Source organism: Rattus norvegicus, chromosome 4 (genome assembly GCF_021556685.1).
Source record: "Rattus norvegicus strain SHRSP/BbbUtx chromosome 4, alternate assembly SHRSP_T2T, whole genome shotgun sequence".
NCBI lineage: Eukaryota > Metazoa > Chordata > Mammalia > Rodentia > Muridae > Rattus > Rattus norvegicus.
The window spans coordinates 156,001,688-156,020,951 of record NC_141537.1 but is presented as its reverse complement, the minus strand read 5'-3'; the positions used below and the strand labels follow the sequence as shown (position 1 = coordinate 156,020,951).

The window sequence follows — 19,264 nt, the reverse complement described above, 5'->3', positions numbered from 1 at the left end:
ATCCCAGCCACCCTACATACTAAAGACAAACATCTGTTTGCCTAAACCCCCTTTCTTTGCCTGGCTTCACTTTTCCCCCTTTGTATTCACCAACTTCTTGTATCTACTACAGAACTTGTCACTCATCTCTACCTTAGATTAAATTGTGTATGTCACCCAAGAACACTGTAAGGTAAAAAGGAATGTCCCCTGATCTCCCATTTTCTAACTTCTTTTCCCAGAAAAGCTATACATATAATAATGAACAAATATTTGAGATTTAGAATATTTTAAAGGGCAAGGGACAAAATAGGAATAGAAAAGCATGTGACATGACATGAACTATCCTTTTCAATGCACCTTTTTACTCTCAAACACTCACCTCTAGCTTGGTGGATTTGATGGACAGGTGGTCAGACATAAACCTATGTTGCAACTCTGGCTTTGTGCGCTGTGGACGTTTTCCCTAAGTTAGAAGTGAAGAAAAGAAAGGAAAAGATAGATTAGGGTGTTCTCAGCTACCGCTGCTGCAACTACAACCAGCAGAATGGCCACTGAGGCACACCAGTAACTAATTTATAGAGTGGGTGGCCAAAGCTGTCTTCTATTTATTTTTTAGGATGATAAGGGAAAACAACTATTCAGCTGGGTAGGGTACTGAGCTAATACATTTACTTAACAAGTAACAACTCAAAACCCACTGACAAGCAAGCATTTCCTATGAAAATCTTCATCACTAGCAAAAGATGTCTCAACTTTAGGAAAACTATTTGACTGGATGTGAGAGGCTAAGGGAAGAGGATTCTGAGTCTCAACCAAGCCTAGGCACACTGGAGGACACTGTCTCAAAACACCCATACACAATATCAAGAAAACAAACTCACTTACCCCAACAATCCCCTGCCCCCAAAAAAGCAAACACAAAAACTGAAAAGGAAAAAAGAAAGAAAGAAAAAAGGCCTCTTCAAATGACAAAGCAAACATTGTATTTTATCACATTCACCTAAGGGAATGACTCTGAAAGAGGCATCAGGAGCATCTGAGGTCAGATGAGCCACTAAAAGGTGGGCAGGAGCCACCTGGTCCAGAGGGTAACACCTGTTATGAAGTCTGACTTTGATTCTTGAAACCCACACGGTGCATGCACTGTGACACACATGAACACTTGCACACACAACTGAAGGAAAATTTAATAGAAAATTAAAAAGTAAACAAACTCTGGGCCCACGAGCACACACAATCTCCCTGCATGCACCCGTGCACAGTGGGGTAGGGGTGGAGTGGATTTGGTTCAAGAAACGTTTAATACGGGGCTGGAGAGATGGCTCAGGGGTTAAGAGCACTGACTGCTCTTCCAGAGGTCCTGAGTTCAATTCCCAGAAACCACATGGTGGCTCACAACCATCTGTAATGGGATCCGATGCCCTCTTCTGGTGTGTCTGAAGACAGCTGCAGTGTGCTTATATATAATGAATAAATAAATCTTTAAAAAAAAAAAAAGAAACGTTTAATACCAAGTCTTCAAGAATAAGTAAAGTAAGGAACAATCAAAAAGAACAACAAAGCTGTCAACAAGGACTGGTTCAGATAGCTTAGACACGCTGCAAATACAGCTTTTCTGTTTCTGAATCGGAATGAACAGTTCGCAGAACAAAAACAATCACAAGTACCAAAGATATCATGATCTACCCTATTAAGAGCTCCCCAGTCTCCACAACAGGCTTGTATGCATCTCTTTTATTAATGCTCTCAATTCCGGTAGGTGTATGTCTTAACCTAAGATATAAACCCAACACATCACTGTTGGTAAAGGAAACCTTGCCAATTTGCAATGCAAATATCACAAGGAGATAACACCAGTCTCACACCAACTTAGTTACTTCAGATGAAAGATGCTATTCTTGATATAAGGGTGGTTGTTTCCTGCATATATTACTATCAGCTCCTCCCTCCCATGCACAGAAAGCTGACTACTTCTGCACTTCAAATGCTAGGAATGCTGGAATAAAATCTGTGCATCGTCACACCCAACTAGTATCAGCTTTTATGGAGACAATGAACATACATGCAGTTACCAAGTTCCTACTGTTGATAAGCCACCATTCACCAAAGTGAATATGTGTCAAATGTTTTATTATACTAAATAAAAACAAAACAAACAGCAAAAAAAGGTGGGTGACAAACAGAACTTAAGAGAAACTGGTTCATTTAAGTTAATGTCAGGATAAATCCCTGGATAATCTCCAGCAACTCTGTAGACCCTAAATATTGGTATTAGCTGTATTTTTTTTTTTTTTTGCTGGACAAAAATAATTTACAACTCTAAAAACCTGTGTGTCAATAGGTTAGCATGTAAACCAACTAATCTTTGGAAAATAAGGTTTTAAATTCTTAATGTTGTCCAAAGCAATGTTTTACTATCATGAGGTGATCCCACCATCTGCTTTTATTGACACTCTGATTATGTTTGTGTAAAAGTGTATTATACCTAATATTTATTCAGCAAAAGTTGAAGAGTGAGAATAATTTAGTCAGGGGCTGGAGAGATGGTTCAGCACTGACTGCTCTTCTAGGTCAATTCCCAGCAACCAGATGGTGGCTCACAACCATCTGTAATGAGATCTGATGCCCTCTTCTGGTGTGTCTGAAGACAGCTACAGTGTACTTCTACATAATAAATAAATAAATCTTTAAAAAAAGAGTAATTTAGTCTACATTAGATGCTTCAGGAAGATGTCACATATCGTCAGTTACTAAAGAATATACCTGTGGAGCAGGAATAAAGAACCTCCTCAGAGCATTTGTATGCTGAAGTGGCATGGGCTCATATAGTGACCATATAATTTACTTCATATAATTTACTTATCATTATAACACCTCATAGCCCTGACATAATAGGAAGAGTACATTGGTCCATAGACATTGCAGCTGATCCATGTGCAAACTTATTCTTCCATTCCTACTTCACTTTCAGCATGTAATCACAAGAGTAGATTCTGTCCTTTTTTGTTATGAAGTTCAGGAGGGACTAGAACTTCTAGCAATCCTCTAATCTCAGCCTCTTGAGTAATGGAAACCTGTGATATCACATGCTGGCTTAATTTTAATTAAGAAAAAAAAAGATTACCTTTTACATATTCAAAGCAGACCACCTTACACCTCCACTTTAAAACTTTAAAACTTTAAAAAACTTTAAAACTTTAAAAAAATATTTTTAAAAATTTATGTATGTGCCTGCATGAATTTATACACTACTTACTTCTTTAAGTGTCTATGGAGGCCAGAGGGCACCACACCCCCTGGAATTGTAATCATAACTGGTTGTGAGCTGCCTGATGTGGGTGTAGGGAGTAAACTTAGAACCTCTCTAAGAACAGTAAATGCTCTGAAGCAAAGAGACTAAACATTTAAAGTTCACTATTCTATGTCCTTAGATCTAACAAGTCTTCCCTCTACTTGGCTTTATTTTGTTAATACAGACGTTGCTGTACATGGTGGCACAAACATTTGATCCCAGCACTTGGGAGGCAGAAGAAAGAGCTCTGAGTTTCAGGCCAGTCAGGGATATAGTGAGATCCACTCTTTAACAAATATCATAAACAATAGAAGGAATGAATGGGACTTTTAATTCCTATAAAAGCTTCTGTGTAAAGTAGTTTACTTTGCTAATCAGAAAAGTTAGGACACAGGGTTACCAGAGCACAGCAAGACCTGACCCGAAGAGCAAGCAATCTCTTTCAGTCCTCACCACGACCGCCATTCAGCTTGTCCTTCTTCTGTACACAGTGCTCAGGGGTGATTTTAACTACTATTTGTATCAGGTTCTTTTGTATTCATAAATCTTTCAATTTTCAAATTTGACAGATACTTTTCACTGTTAACTAATTTCTGAACTAGGATAGGATATGGTAAATGAAGAGCCAGTTCAAGCAAATAAATAGGTAAGTTTTCTGAGCCCTATTGGAGTAACCACCTCTTAAACTTTCATCTGGTCTTCAAGTTTTGATTTGTTTTCAGTAAAAATAATCTCTTAGATTCACATGAAAGTCAAAAACACTGCTGAGTTAAGCCCCTTTGTTTCCTTTACCCCAATTTCACATGCAAATTTTCAAGACTAACAGTTTTCATGGGAGAAGGCTGGAGAAGGTTTAAGACAGGGTCTCAGCACTAGAGCCCTGGCTGGCATGATCCTGCTGTGTAGACCAGGGTGTCTGTGAACTTTTGACAATTCTCCTGCCTCTGTCACCCAGAGTCAGTTGTGTTCCCCAGCTTCACTGTATTAAAACGATGTTTTATTTTTAAGTTATTATTGTGTGGAAGGTTGTGAACATACATGTACAGGTCAGAGGATGACCTTTAGGAGTTATTTTTTGCTTTCCACAGTAGGTTCCAAGATGTGAATTCTAGTTGCTAGGGTTATGCAGTAAGGGCTTTTACCCACTAAACAATCTCAGTGGCACAATGGTTTAAATTTTAAAATTACATCCTATTACTTATTGTGCATGCATGTGTGTATAAGCACGGCTTAGTAAGACTTGGGCTTAGTGGTGCATAACTTTAATCCCAGCAAATAAAAGGCAAGGGCCAGCCAGAGATACATAGCAAGATTATATCAAAACAACCCTACCCCCAGCACCCCCAAAAAAACCCAGAGGCTAGGGGTGGCTCACCTCCTACCATCATATGATGGCCATAACTTACCAGTTGCAGGGAATCTAACTGCCATGGGCATCGATCACAGGTACACAGACTTACATGCAGGCAAAAATCCATATGCATAAAAACATTTAAAAAATCAGAAAAGCTGTAAGCTGAAGCCTGAGACGTGTATGGTCTATTTTTTTTTTTTTTTTGTTCTTTTTTTTTTTTCGGAGCTGGGGACTGAACCCAGGGCCTTGCGCTTCCTAGGTAAGCACTCTATCACTGAGCTAAATCCCCAGCCCCATGTATGGTCTATTAATATTCTGGTATATAATGAGGCTGGGACTCACCTGACATCCTACTCTCTTTTAGCAATTACAAGTAATTGTGCCTCAAAGTATACATGGCCTTGGGGTGTGTATATGTTTTTGTGTTTTTACAGGCTGGAGTATGTAGGCGACCTGGGAATGTAGGTCTTTAAGAGCAGTAAGAGCTTTTTTCCCAGCTGTGTATTATTAACAGGGCCTTCCTTCCATGTGGCTGGGCAACACTGAGGGTCCGTCTTCTCATCTAGTCTCATTACCCTCCCTGTTTGGAAACCAAACCCAGAGCAGACAAGAACCACATGCAAGTGAGGGAAACTGTGAGTGGGAGAGGCAGTTCTCCCCAGGGAAGAGCACACCAACTGGTTGTCTGGTGCAAAATACTCAGCTATGAAAACATACAGGTAACACTGTGTGGACCAAGAGTGCTGTATTTAGAAATGTTAATGAAAAAGTAAAGGCACCATGATTTGAAGAAGAGCAGAAAGGGGTATGTGGGAGAATTTGGAGAAAGAAAAGGGAGAAATGTTATTACAATTACCAATACAATGTACAGAGAGATGCTCATGAAAATATTACAGTATTCTGAATATAACCCAAGTGCTACATGCCAAGTATAGCGAAAACCTACTCTATAGAATACTCTCTCTCGGGGTTGGGGATTTAGCTCAGTGGTAGAGCGCTTGCCTAGCAAGTGCAAGGCCCTGGGTTCGGTCCCCGGCTCCAAAGAAAAGGAAAAAAAGAAAAAAAAAAGAATACTCTCTCTCTAACTCTGTCTGAAGAACTAGTCAGTGGAGTCCTGTGGAGGCTTCCCATACACTGGTTCAGTTTTACAACAGTAGCTGCCTACTGTTTGTCCTTCACAAGGTCTCCTTATTTTGCCCAGGTTGGCTTCAAACTGTCATCGGTCTTTTTTCTGCCTCTGAGTCCCAATGCTTGGAATTAGATAGAAGCCAGTACACTAAGTTTGTCACAGTATTTACATAGATTCAATTCTGCTTTGGAGAAAACTTAGTTTAGGCTGGGAACTGGCTCAGAATGTAATGATTACTCCCTTGGATGTAAATTTAGGCTTTCCTTCTAAGAATAGATAGCTCTTAAAATTTGAAAATACTAACATTTTAAAGACCTCCCCCCATACACTAAGTAGAACTCTAAGACTATTGATAAAATTGCTGGTACAGGGCTGGAGAGATGGCTCAGTGGTTAAGAGCACCGACTGCTCTTCCAGAGGTCCTGAGTTCAAATCCCAGCAACCACATGGTGTCTCACAACCATCTGTAATGAGATCTGATGCCCTCTTCTGGTGTGTCAGAAGACAGCTACAGTGTAATCATATACAAAATAAATAAATAAATAAATCTTTAAAAAAAATTGTTGGTACAATAAATGCATTTATTTTCAGTGATTTTTAAAATTTTAAACACAGGTACCTGGATAGGCTGTAAACAATTTGGTATGTGGGAATGTGTCGTCTAAATGGATGGCAGAGGGTCCTGACGACCTAATCCAGTCATCCAGCAACTGTAGGAAACTTCCTCAGTTTTCGGGTTTACAGTCTATTTTCCTTTTTGGTCAGAGGCTTTGGTTACAGCTCAGTGAGGAGAACATTTGCCTACCCCACTTAAGGCCCTACCACTGATTTGTTTTTCAAAAACAAATTTGTTGGTGTTTTATTATATCCGACGAGGGCTTTGAAAACAGCATTATTAACATCATAGTCTAGGTTTAGCTTTGACTTGATGGATTATAACGTGCTTTTCACTTGGTGTGGATGTAGCTCTCACATGCTAGTATTAACAAGCAGATAGAATCAATGGCATCAATGAAATCTAAGCACTGAGAAGGAGAAACAAACACAGTCCCACTCCTAACTAAGGAGCTATTGCCACCTGATACCTAGTGTGTGTATGGGGGTGGGGGGGGATGGCTGGGGGAACAGACCTGTTTTCTCCAAGAGCATGTCACTGTATCTATCAATCCCTACCTGAAGGAGAGCCATAAGCATGGGTGGTAGAGCCAGTGACAAACCGCTGTTGCTCAATTAAATAAACCTCTATTCAATGAAGGAACTCTAATGTAGTGAGTGGGTCATAAACAAAACAAAACCAAAACAAAACAAAACAAAAACAAACAAACAAAAAACCAAAAACCCAAAACCATAAAACACAAAAGAAGAAAACCATAAAACACAAAAGAAGACAGCTATGTTGGGAAGAAGGGCTTCAATGAGTAAGAAGTATAAGAGAGGATGACCTAGAAGGGGGGTTTTATCAACGTATAATATAAATAAATAAAATTACTAAGGAATAAATCATTGAACCCCAGAACTCAAGTGTCACTAGATAGAGCATTAAGTGGGGCTTAACAACAAAGAGTGTGTGTGTGTGTGTGTGTGTGTGTGTGTGTGTGTGTGTATGAGAGAGAGAGAGAGAGAGAGAGAGAGAGAGAGAGAGAGAGAGAGAGAGAGAGAGAAACATATAGAGAACAGACCAGAGTGCACATGAGTGAAGTACCCACAGAGTTCAGGATATTTTGGAGAGCCTAGAGCTGGAGTTACAAATAGTTAGTTGGGAGTCACCTAACATGGGTGCTGGGAACCGAACCGAATTTGGGATCTCTGCAAAAGAAGCATACACTTCTAAATCTCGAACCACAATTTTAAACACCAGCCAAAGTGGGGGTGGGGTGGGGGAGGGGGGTGGTGGTGGTGATAAAAATGTTATTATATATACAGGGTGTGTGTAACTGAAATAATATAGCTCATAGAGTTTACACTCAAGTCAGAGAAACCACAAACAGCTCGGGTGCAATCAGGAAGAACTGGCACAGATCCATAAGGACAAATGTCCAAAGGCTGACACTGTGAGGGAGAAATAGGTTAAGTCCTAAAATGATTGTATTTCTTGGGGTGTAGGTGAGAGCAGACTCAGGCCTAACGATAGTTATAGAAAAAAAGAAAGCTGGTTCCAGGTTGCAAAAAGCCATTTTAAAGATCACCGGTGTTGGACCTGGGACTTCCAGAGGAAAGGGAAACATCATAAACGACACCCAGGATAAGGAAAGCAGGCAGGTGAGCTCTACATCAACATCCAGTCCTATCAGGAACAGAGTGAGACCTGAGCAGCAGGGAGGCTTTACCTTCTGGGCAATCATGTTGCAGATTTCAGGCAGGAAGTCCTCGCTGAGGAGCTTGTAGAGTTGCCGCTCTCTGAGAGAGGTCCTCTCTCGGAAGCTCTCAGTGACCTGTCTCCATTCTTCTTCTGTTTGACACAGGAGCCACCAAGTACCTTGGCCTGGCCCTCTGGATCCTACAGAAAAATGACAGAGTCACTAAAATAGTGCCTGCACTAGACTTTTTTGTTCCTATTACCCTGGGTCATGACTCAAACAAAGGAATCATGGGGGGAAAACATCTACTAAAGTCTGATAATGCACTCTTTTTTAAGATAGTATCTCAATATATGTTGCCCATGAAAGTGTTGAACTCCAGAGACCAAATAATTGTCCTGCCTCAGCCCTGAAAGCAATTGGGATGGCAAGCACTTTACCTAATGTCTACACGATAATACGTACTTTAAAAAAAAAAAAAAAAGAAAGAAAGAAAAGGTCTCATTATATAGACTAGACTGGTTTTAAACTCACTTACCTCTCCCTCCCAAGTGCTGTGATGATTTTGATTTTTCTATTACTATCATAGTTTCTAAAACTAGACAAGTGCCTAGCAAAAACTCAAACTATTGTGATTTAAAGAAAATTTTAATATTCTAGAAATGGTTAAAAATGTATTATTTTCTAGAAAAATGGTTTTGAAACTGAGACTGTTGAAATGTATGTCTTATCTCTTTTACAATACTACAAAAATTGGTTATTTCCTTCCATATTCAAAGCATTTGGATTAAAGAATTAAGACCTAATCAAGAGATCAGATGTGGCATATTCCTTTAATCTCAGCACTTGGAAAACAGAGGCAGGTTTCAGCCTGGTCTATAGACTCAGTTCCAAGAAAGCCAAGGCTTTACACAGAAACACTTTGTCTGAAAAAAAACTAAAAATGATAATAATAAAAAATAAAGTTATAAATAAAATCTAATGTGTGTATGTGTACCCAAATGTCTGAGTCTTTAATATGCTGTTGCAAGGGACAGAACAGAACTAGTTCTCATGCTAAGTGTCTGTGAGAAGGGGTGTGTGTGTGTGTGATATGAAATAGGGAACAAAAAATTTAAGACAGTGGAATCATCCTAATACATTGTATGACTGAGTGTAGGAATCAGGTTGAGGAACAGCAATAAAAATCATTGTTACCATTTCTTGTCTGTAGGTCAGATGTCAAGGAGTTTTCTTCCTGCTTTTCACTGAAACACGGGAAAAAGAGGAAACATTTAAAACAAGACGATTACAAGCCATATTGGTTTGGTCTTTCTTGCAGGAATGGACCCAGTAAACATAATGGTGGCTGGGGCTGGAGTCAAAAGTTAGAATTCAAAGTTAGGATGAATAATTCTAAAGAGAAATAATATTAGAATGAAGGGTAGGCTTAATGCAGAAAACGGGAGTACTGAGAGCTAAGTGAGCTAAGTCTCAAGGTTATGGCAGCACCACAATGAAGAGAAAAATGGTAGTCACAACCTGGTGCCCTCATTCTGTGACTCCAAGCTATGCTGGAAAGGAGAAGCTTAAGTTACCCTTATCTAAGGAAGATGGTAAGAACATGGGCTATGAAACTGCACTGCCTCTGCTCCAGACGGACACTTGCCAGTAGAGGGTAGTATAAGCCCATGAATACCAATACAATAGTTCTACCTTCCCAACATTAAGGTAGTTAAAAGGATTTCTGACTGTGTAAACAAATGCTCAATATATAGGTCTCAAGTAACTTCAGGATGTCTTCCAAAATGCCACTAAGAAGAAATAGGCAGTTGTAATCTGCTTAAGTTTAACAGATCTTATGTAATAGCCATGTGATTTTAAGAATCCTTCCCATTACCACCTTCTTTTGATTATACCCTTGCTTGCTATGGAGTCCAGGCTAGCCTAGAACTTAGGATACTCCTGCCTCTGCACAGGACTTTTTCCTTTTAGGTAAGAGAGGGAAAAGAAAAAGAAATAACTGAAATTGCTACTGAAAGGATAGCTAAATTAAGTAGAACTTCTAAACTTGTGAGAACAGGCTTTCATTCTGTTACTAGAAATGGTTAAGGCTCTAGTTTGAAGAAAAAGCAAAGCCAGTTTGCTGCCTAGTTTTTATGTCAACTTGACACAAGCTAATATTATCTAAAAGAATGGAACCTCAATTGAGGAAATGCTTTCATTAAGGTCTGGCTGTAGGACATTTTCTAGCCCATTGTGAGTGGTGCCATCCCTGAGATGGTGGTCTTAGCTTCTATAAGAAAGCAGGCTGCGTGTCTCAGAGATCTCAGGGGTTCAGGTTAGTTGAGACTGCAGGTCTTCCTATGGGGTTACTCTCCTCCTCAGCTTCTTCCAGCCATTCCTTAATTCAACCACAGGGGTCCCTGGCTTCAGTCCATTGGTTAGGTGTAAGTATCTGCATCTGTCTCAGCTAGCTGCTTTTTGGGCCACGCTAGGCTCCTGTCTGTAAATGCACCATAGATAGCATCAGTAATAATGCCAGGCCTTGGAGCTTCCCATTGCGATGGCTCCCAAGTTGGACCTGTCAGTGGACCTCCTTTCCCTCAGTCTGTTCTCCATTTTCGTCCCTGCAGTTCTTTTAGACAGGAACAATTAGCTGGTATGAGTCCCTCGACACATATACAGCAGGACTGCCTGGTTTGGCCTCAGTGCTTAGACAGTGGGGAGGCCTGGCAAAGGGGTACGGATGAGGTGAGGATGGGGACCTCTTCTTGGAGACAGGGTAGAGGGATGAGGGACTGTGGGAGGCCAGACCTGGAGGAGGATAATGACTGGACTGTAAAAAAAATAAAAGCAATTTAGACAGACAGACAGACAGAACACAAGAAGAGGTTTGGAGGTAGGGAAGGGGGAAATGACATAATGACAATCTCAAAAAATAAAACATTATTGTTAAAAAGATAAAAGCAGGCTGAGGAGCTGGAGAGTGGCTCAGTAACTGGAGTATTGGCTGCTATTCCAGAGGACCTGGGTTTAATTCCCAGCACCCATATAGTACAGCTCACATTGGTCTATCAATTCAAGGTCCAGTGGAGGCGACTCCATCACACAGACATACATGAAAGACAAACACCATGACCTCCTTCATGCACAAATAAATAATAAATATGAGGTGAAACTAAGGTTCCTTACAGTATGAGTCTATGAAAATGGACCAATGAGATTTCGTACCTGGATATAATCTCCTCCTGTAGTTTTTTTCGTTTTGGAGGCCTTCCTCTTCTTTTGCCTGTTTTTCCAGGAACATTTGAGACATTTTTTTGCCTTTCACTTTCCCTAAGAAACAGTATCATTAAATAGAAATGTTCTGGCATAGTACTAACAACTTAGTATGATTTCTGTATTAGTAATTACAGTGTTTTCTGCTACAGGGATACAAAACTGGATTATGCAAAAATAGAAGAAACAGGAAATAGAGCAATTTCTTTTCCATAAGGATTATCAAAATGTGGAACCAAAATCAAAATGTGGAATCAAAGCAAACTGACATTTACTGTATTAAAAACAACCTAACACCTTCCTAAGTACTGTTATAATATCAAGTACTGTTCACAATAGTAAATAAGTCTCAGTAAACCAGAGCATCACTCTAGATGCCTCAGGAATAAGGCCGCTGCTTATTTAAGAAGCACTTAATCCAAGGCCACACTTTGCATCCTATGAGATTCTGCCATAGGGTTGTGGAGCCTGAAAGCAGATTAATAATCCTAATAGGAAAAGGCTACTCAACGACTGCTGCTTTACACAGCCTGTGACCGTGCAGGTGCTTGTCTGCAGCTTCTCCATGCTCCAATCACACTATTTTTCACCAGTCTTGTGGCAGAGGCTATAAAGTAATTCCTTTGTATTTCAGTATGAAACTCTTTACCATTCTGTTGCAGGCAACTAATTATTGCATTGGAAAAAAGGAAAGTTTTGTATTGTTCTGATACATTAACTTTCATAGCATTTTTAACAGAGCAGTTTTCACAACCCTGACATCAGAGACAGTACCTGCTCAAAGAGAGTTCTCCATTGGACCTTCCTTGTACTGGGTCTTCTTTGTACATTCGTGTCCCATAAAAGTACCAATAGAGGGCACCTGAATTGTCTTCACCTAGAGGTTCAACTCGGAGACTGTCTGCATCCAGACCCTATGCAGAAGAGGAAAGCAGATTTGAAAAAAATGAGTAAAAACAAGAAAGAGGAGCAAACTAAATAGTCAACTAAAAAAAAAAAAAAAATTTTTTTTTTTTGGTTCTTTTTTTCGGAGCTGGGGACCGAGCCCAGGGCCTTGCGCTTCCTAGGCAAGGGCTCTACCACTGAGCTAAATCCCCAACTCAACTCAAAATTTATACTCAGATACACCTCATATTTTAAAATGCCAGTGTGCTTTATGCAATTTTCTATCGTGCAGATGAAATACAAGGCAGAACAAAATGGCAAGGCATTACCTTCTATGATGAACAAGGTGAAGAAATTTTAGATGTTCCCTATACCCAACCATGGCTTCCACAGTTAGTTCACACAAAAAGAGGAATCAGACTATGGTTTAGAATTGCTATCTATGTGAACTCACGTCAAGGGAAGGACAGTCACACCAAGTACAATCAGAACTCTCAATACACTTCTCTCACTCTAAGCCAAAACAGCCTTATACTCTCAACAATCCTTCTGCCTCAGTCTCCCAAGTGCTGGCATTAGAGGCCCAACAGGTGTGAGCCCCTATCATGCAAATTGCCAACCAGATCAACCAGATGTTCTGAAAGCTTTGCTTCATGAAGTTTTGTACTATACCTTTGCCATAACCCACAGCAACTTTTAAAGAAATGTTAATTTTTAATTCATGTGTACGTATACATTCAGGTAACCATGGAGGAAAAAAAGAGGGCATTGGATCCCATGAAGCTGTAATTACAAGCAATTGTAAGCTACCCAATGTGGGTGCAAGGGAACTGAAATTGGGTCTTCTGGAAGACTAGGACTCCGAACCACTGAGCCATCTTTTCACCCAACATAGCACCTTACTTATTCCAGCTGAGATCCAGCAAAACAATTCCCAAAATACTCCAGGGCCAGATATGCACTAGCCTTCCCACTGTTACCACAAATGCTCAGCAGAGACTACATTAACTTATATGACTTTTATGTGTCTGTGCACAAAGCTCAAATAAGAACTGTTCCATTTAATCATCTGACTTAGTGGGATTAGAAATTACTTCTCACCCTGAATAGTTTGACTGTTAATTACAGAAAAAAATTCATTGCTGTTTTGTATGAAGACCTACAAGTAGGTTCTCTTATCTGAGCCAAAATTTAAAGCCATATCCCAGCACAGCTGGCATTCCTGTGGCCATGTGGGTATGGCTGTATATATAGGTGTATATATTGATTATGAGCACGAATACTACCAAGAAGAAGCTAAGCTCTTGCTTCTTGATACTTTCAATTTTCACATTCAAAATGCTGGCTTTTTACTCTCTAGAAAAGGCGCTTGCTAGACAGGTACCTTGAGAAGATCAAAGACATCATCCGCATCAAGCCGGTAATCACAGAGGCGATGCAGGATCTCCACTCGAGTACGCAGAGGAAGGTCTTGGAAACTGGCTTCTCTCAGAGGATTGGGCTTTCCTTCTTCAAGCTCCCAACGGTAGTTGATGATATCTTCCAGGTAGCTGTGGAATGTCTGAGGCCTAAATCAAATGGCCCCAAATACATATATACATCAATATAAAACAGAAGACAGAGAGAGGAAACTGATAGGTTGACAGTTTATAAAGGAACTTGAAACCCGGGCTGGAGAGAGGGCTCAGTAGTTAAGAGCGCTGATTGCTCTTCTAGGGGTATTGAGTTCAAATCCCAGCAACTACATGGTGGCTCAGAATCATCTGTAATGAGATATAAAGTCCTCTTTTTGTGTGTCTGAAGACAGCTACAGTGTTATAATAAATAAATCTTAAAAAAAAAATTGAAACTCTTTCATTTAAGAAGTATGTACTATCATTTTATAAAAACCCCAAAGATAAGCTTTCTCATATAATTAGTTATGTTACGCTCGCTAAACTTCAGGTGGGAAATCACGGTCAATGGTATAAAATGCAAAATCCAGGCAATAGTCTCATTGCTTGTCCATACTATTAAGGCAGCTCACAGAGTGCCTATAAATATGAGCTTTAGAATTGGGGTATGACTTAAAACAGTATGCATATATACAAAACACCCTCACGGAAAAAAGTCTGCCCAAATGCATTTACTTATATTTCAGGTTAAGATGCAAAAGTACAGACAAACATCTTAATACCAGGTTACTCTAATGTAACCATAGTATATAATTTTTCAGAATCCTTTATTAATGTATTTATTTTATATGCATGGGTACTTTGTATGCATTTGTATCTGCACACTAAACAAAAGATGTCAGCAGACAGTTGTGAGCTGCCATGTGGGTGCTGGGATGACCTTAGGACCTTCAGAAGAACTGATAACACAGAACACAAAAATGTGCACACCAAAATTCAAAACAACACCATTCCTACCAACAAGAAAACAGAAACTGTATGTGATTGTCCATGAACCCAGAGAACTACAATGTATAGCCACACAAGGCATTATTTACCCATAAAAAGAAATGAAGCAAGCAAGCCAGGCTTGGTAGCTTGTGCTTCCACTACCAGAACTCAGGTGGCTGAGAGGAGGATTATCACCTAGATCGGCACTTTTCCACCATCCTAATGCTGCTACCATTTAATACAGTTCCCTATGGGATGATGACCACAATCGTAACTTTTTCTTTAGCTACTTTATAACTGTAATTTTGCTACTGTTATAAAGTGTAATATCTGATATGAGATGCTGTTAAAAGACAAAAGGGGTCACAACCAGCAAGTTGAGAACTGAGGGCCTATGCTAGGCCTATGTAGATTAGGGCTATCCTATGCTAGCAGGATATGTCAATTGCAGGTTAGTCTGAGCTACAGAGAAAGACACTTTATTTTTTACTTTTTGGGGGGGGGGGGTGGGTGGGAGATTCATGATAAAACATAGGAAACATATTTATATAATTTATAATTTATATAAACATTATATTTATATATTTATATTATATTTAAGTGACAGAAGCCTAATTCTAAAGAATATCCCATGATTCTACTATTAGGAAGTCCCAGAGGCCAAAAATATAACTCATATTGCTCTTCCAGAGGTCTTGAGTTCAATTCCCAGCACCCATATTAGGCGGCTAATAGCTTTAACTCCAGATCTATGGGAATCTAATATCTCTGGCCGCTTCAAGCACCTGCACATATGTACACATACAAATATATATAATACCATGAAAATCGAGTAGAAGAGTGATGCTGAGAAATGAGGAGGGAAAACCAAGCAACTAGTAAGAATAAGGTATGTTTGGGTGTGGAAAAAAACTGAGAATATGATGGCTTCCTCATTTTGTATTATACCACAAATCAATGAACCCTAGCACAAAACAAATAAAAAAATAACCAAATCGAAGTAAACGGAGCACACTGGAGAAATGGTTAGGTGGCTAGTGTTTGCTGTGCAAGCATAAGGACCTAGTTTTGGGTCCCTAGCAGTTACATAAAAGCTGGGTGGGATGTTGAAAGGGCAATGGAAGAAAAGTGAGTGTAGGTAGGTAGTAAAAAGTAAGCAGGTAGGATCCTGGGGCTGCTATTTTGGCAGACTGAGTCAGCAAGTTCAAGTTCAGAGAGACTCTGTCTCTGTAAGTAAAGTACTTGCTATGCTAGGCAATAGGGCACGTCTTTAATCCCAGCACTTGGTGGGATCTCTGAGTTCGAGGCCAACTTGATCTAGAGAGCAAATTCCAGAAGAGCCAGGGCTGTCTTTTTTTTTTTTTTTTTTGGGGGGGGGGGGTTCTTTTTTTTTGGAGATGGGGACCGAACCCAGGGCCTTGCGCTTCCTAGGCAAGCGCTGTATCACTGAGCTAAATCCCCAACCCTAGCCAGGGCTTTCTTAAACCCTCCCCACAAAAGTACATAAATGAGGACCAGAGTATATATTCCCAGCACTCCCACCTATGGCAGGCAGCCTGTATATGCAGCACGTGGGAGGCAGAAAAGGGACTGAATGATCAAGCTGGCTAAAAGATCCCATAACCGAGCTCTAAGTTCAGGTAAGAGACCCTGTCTCAATATATAAAGTTAAGAGGTATGGAGAAAGGCTCTTGAACTCATCCTTTACATATGTGTGCGTAGTCTTTTACACACACGCGCGCGCGCATGCACACGCACACATATACGCACAGATGTATAAACAATAAACACACATTGGGGAAGACACCCCACTTTCAGCCTCTGGCCTATACGCAAACGAATGCATCTGTACATACACTCATATTTATTTTATACTCAGAGTAAACATTTTAATTTAAAGGCAGCCATTGGAGGCTGGAAAGATAGCTCAGTGGTTAAGAGCACTATTTATATACAGGACCTAATTGTGGTTCCTACTGTCCATATCCAATGGCTCATAACCACCTCTAAGTCCAATTTTAGAAGATTCCATGCCTTCTGGCCTCTAGGATGATCCACATGTAACACACACACACACACACACACACACACACACACACACACACACACACACCCTTACCTTTTAAAAAAGCAGATTACCCATAAAATATAATATAAATATAGAAATAATGATTAAAGGACAGAACATACAAAAAACAAAGAGCCTAAGAAAAATGAGTGGGGTTGGAGTTATAGCTCACTGTCAAAGCACTTGCCTAACATGTGAGAGACCTTAGGTTTGAATCACAACTCTGAACAACAAAGATTATAGCATTAGAGAATGACATATTAAATTTAAAGTTTTATGTAGATGGGGTCAACAAGACACTTCACCAGGTAAAGTTGCTAGCTGCCAAACCTGAAGACATGAGTTTGGAGCCCCATGACCCACATGATAGAAGGAAATAACAAACTCTTTCAAGTTGTTCTTTGACTTTCAATCACGAGTGTTCACAAACATACACACAAATAAAAATTTTTAAATGTAAAATTGTGAATAAATACAGAGAACTAAAATAATAAAAACAATCTTTTCCCATTTTTAGGGAATAGAATCTTAATTTACTTAAGTTTGGGCTCGCCTCAAACTCACTATATGTAACTAAGGATGGTCCTGGATCTCTGATGCTGCCTTCATCTGCACCTCCCATGTGTTGGAAGTGCAGACCTATACCGCCACGGACAATCTGTATGTTGCTGCAGATGAGGCTTTGTATATGCTGGGCAAGCACTCTACCAACTCGACCTCATCCACAAGTCTCAAAATCAACCTTTGAAAAGTAAAAACAAGAGCTGGAGAGATAGCTCAAGGATTAAGAGCCCTAGCTGCTCTTGTAGGAACCAAGTCTCCATGCACCGCACACATGTGGTGCATAGACTTACAAGGAGCCCAAACACCCATACACATTGAAAAAGAATGAAGCTGGTAAGGTTACTCAACTTGAGGAGATGTCTGACCCCTGCATAATAAAATATACACTTCAACAATGAGTAAGGACAAGTACTTCATCTCATAATCCTGGCTATCCTGGAACTCACAAAGATCTGCCAAGCTCTGACTCTTGAATAATGGAACTGTATGCTACTATATACAGCCCAAAAATGTGTTTTAATATTAACTGTAAAAGGCTAAATTCACAGGCCCCCTTGTTGTGTAGTGTTCATGAATGTTATAATGGTGTGTGTGCTTGTGTGTACATGTGCTATGAGGGTGCTTTTTCCAATAGTTCTCCACATTCTATACCAAAGTTATCCCTTGAACACGGCCTACCAATTCAGCTAGTCTAGCTGGCCAACTTGTGCTGCCTCCCAAGAACTGGGACTAGAGGCAGGTCTGCCCTGCACAGGTCTAGAGGCTTGAACTCTAGTCCTCTTGATTGCATGGCAAATGCTTCATCCACTGAACAATCTTGTCAAGTTGTTGTTGTTTTTAAAAGAACCTATGACAAGGTGTCTATCTTTGTGACACTGAGGTCTCTTACACCACTGGAGGGGAGGGGGCCTGGGAGAGATGACAACTAAATGGACACCTTTCATTCTTTCAAAAACAATGGAAAACAAGATATACATTGGAATAAATCATACTCAGTAGAGCTAAACCCAGTAAATGCTGCAATGATATATAGCACCTGGATTATCCCCAGTACACTAAGAGAAATGGAAATATAACTACTTTGGAAAAGTCTGGAAGCTTCTTCAACTTAAAAAGACTCTTAGCATATGATCCACAATTTGCCAAAAGAAATGAAAAATGCACAAATATTCCTATGCATATGTTCTCAGAAACTTTGTTTATAACCATCTTAAATTAAAGACAACACAATGTCAATCTATAAACAACAGTTAATCTTGTTTTATTTTTCTCCACTGGACACAATTCAATTCTTCACCCCTCTAAAGGAACCCCGCACTGACAGAGTCTACATCATGTTAGACTAACAGAAGCTGTACAGTCATCTCCCACCATAAGCACACTCATGCACGTTGTGGTAAACTGTGTGAAAGTGTATCTCTGATATTCAGTTTTTAATTCTGTACCAGCAGAGAGCTAAATGCTGCTATGCTTCTGGTATTGCCACTTCTATGGCCCATTACCACGTTTCTCTATTTAAACAGTTCTTCCTCACCTGCCTAGCCATCTAGGATGTATCAGAGATTATCTCCCTTCTGATTTGGCCATAATAAAGAGTTAGCAGACAATAGCTGGACAGGAAGTGGAGGGGGGCAAGGGGAAAGACAGGGAGGGATGGACACACTAGGAAAGAAACCAGGGAGATTTACCAGCAGAGAAGGAGTGAATGCACTGACCAGAACAGAGAAGAGAGATGGTGGAACACAGTGCTAGGATTAGTCATGTTAAGCTAGGTAGCTGGCTGGGAGACAGCCCTATATGTAAGGCCAAACTTTTAAATATTAAAAAGGTTCTATGACACTATTTATATATATTGCTGGCAGAATCCAGAACATGTATCTTTTAAAAAACAAACAAAAAAAAAATAGATTTATTTATTATATAAGTACACTGAAGCTGTCTTCAGACACACCAGAAGAGGGCACCAGATCTCATTATAGATGGTTGTGAGCCACCATGTGGGTGCTGGGAATTGAACTCAGGACCTCTGGAAGAGTAGTCAGTGCTCT

The 19,264-nt window shown here is 40.0% G+C and overlaps 1 protein-coding gene across 8 annotated transcripts in view; it reads right to left on the bottom strand.

Annotated features, from left to right (window-relative positions):
* Cecr2 (CECR2, histone acetyl-lysine reader) overlaps positions 1-19,264 on the bottom strand; it is a 108,143-nt gene that overhangs the window by 28,242 nt on the left and 60,637 nt on the right. For 4 of the 8 annotated variants that reach the window (XM_087658890.1, XM_087658891.1, XM_087658893.1 and 1 more), the window contains exons 3-8: positions 13,585-13,768; positions 12,090-12,229; positions 11,268-11,372; positions 9,252-9,301; positions 8,085-8,254; positions 362-445 (exon numbers count right to left, since the gene is read on the bottom strand). In XM_087658890.1, coding sequence (XP_087515016.1) covers positions 362-445; positions 8,085-8,254; positions 9,252-9,301; positions 11,268-11,372; positions 12,090-12,229; positions 13,585-13,768 — 733 coding nt within the window. The remainder of the gene's footprint in view (positions 1-361; positions 446-8,084; positions 8,255-9,251; positions 9,302-11,267; positions 11,373-12,089; positions 12,230-13,584; positions 13,769-19,264) is intronic. The other 4 variants (XM_087658892.1, XM_087658894.1, XM_087658895.1 and 1 more) reach the window with 1 other exon arrangement.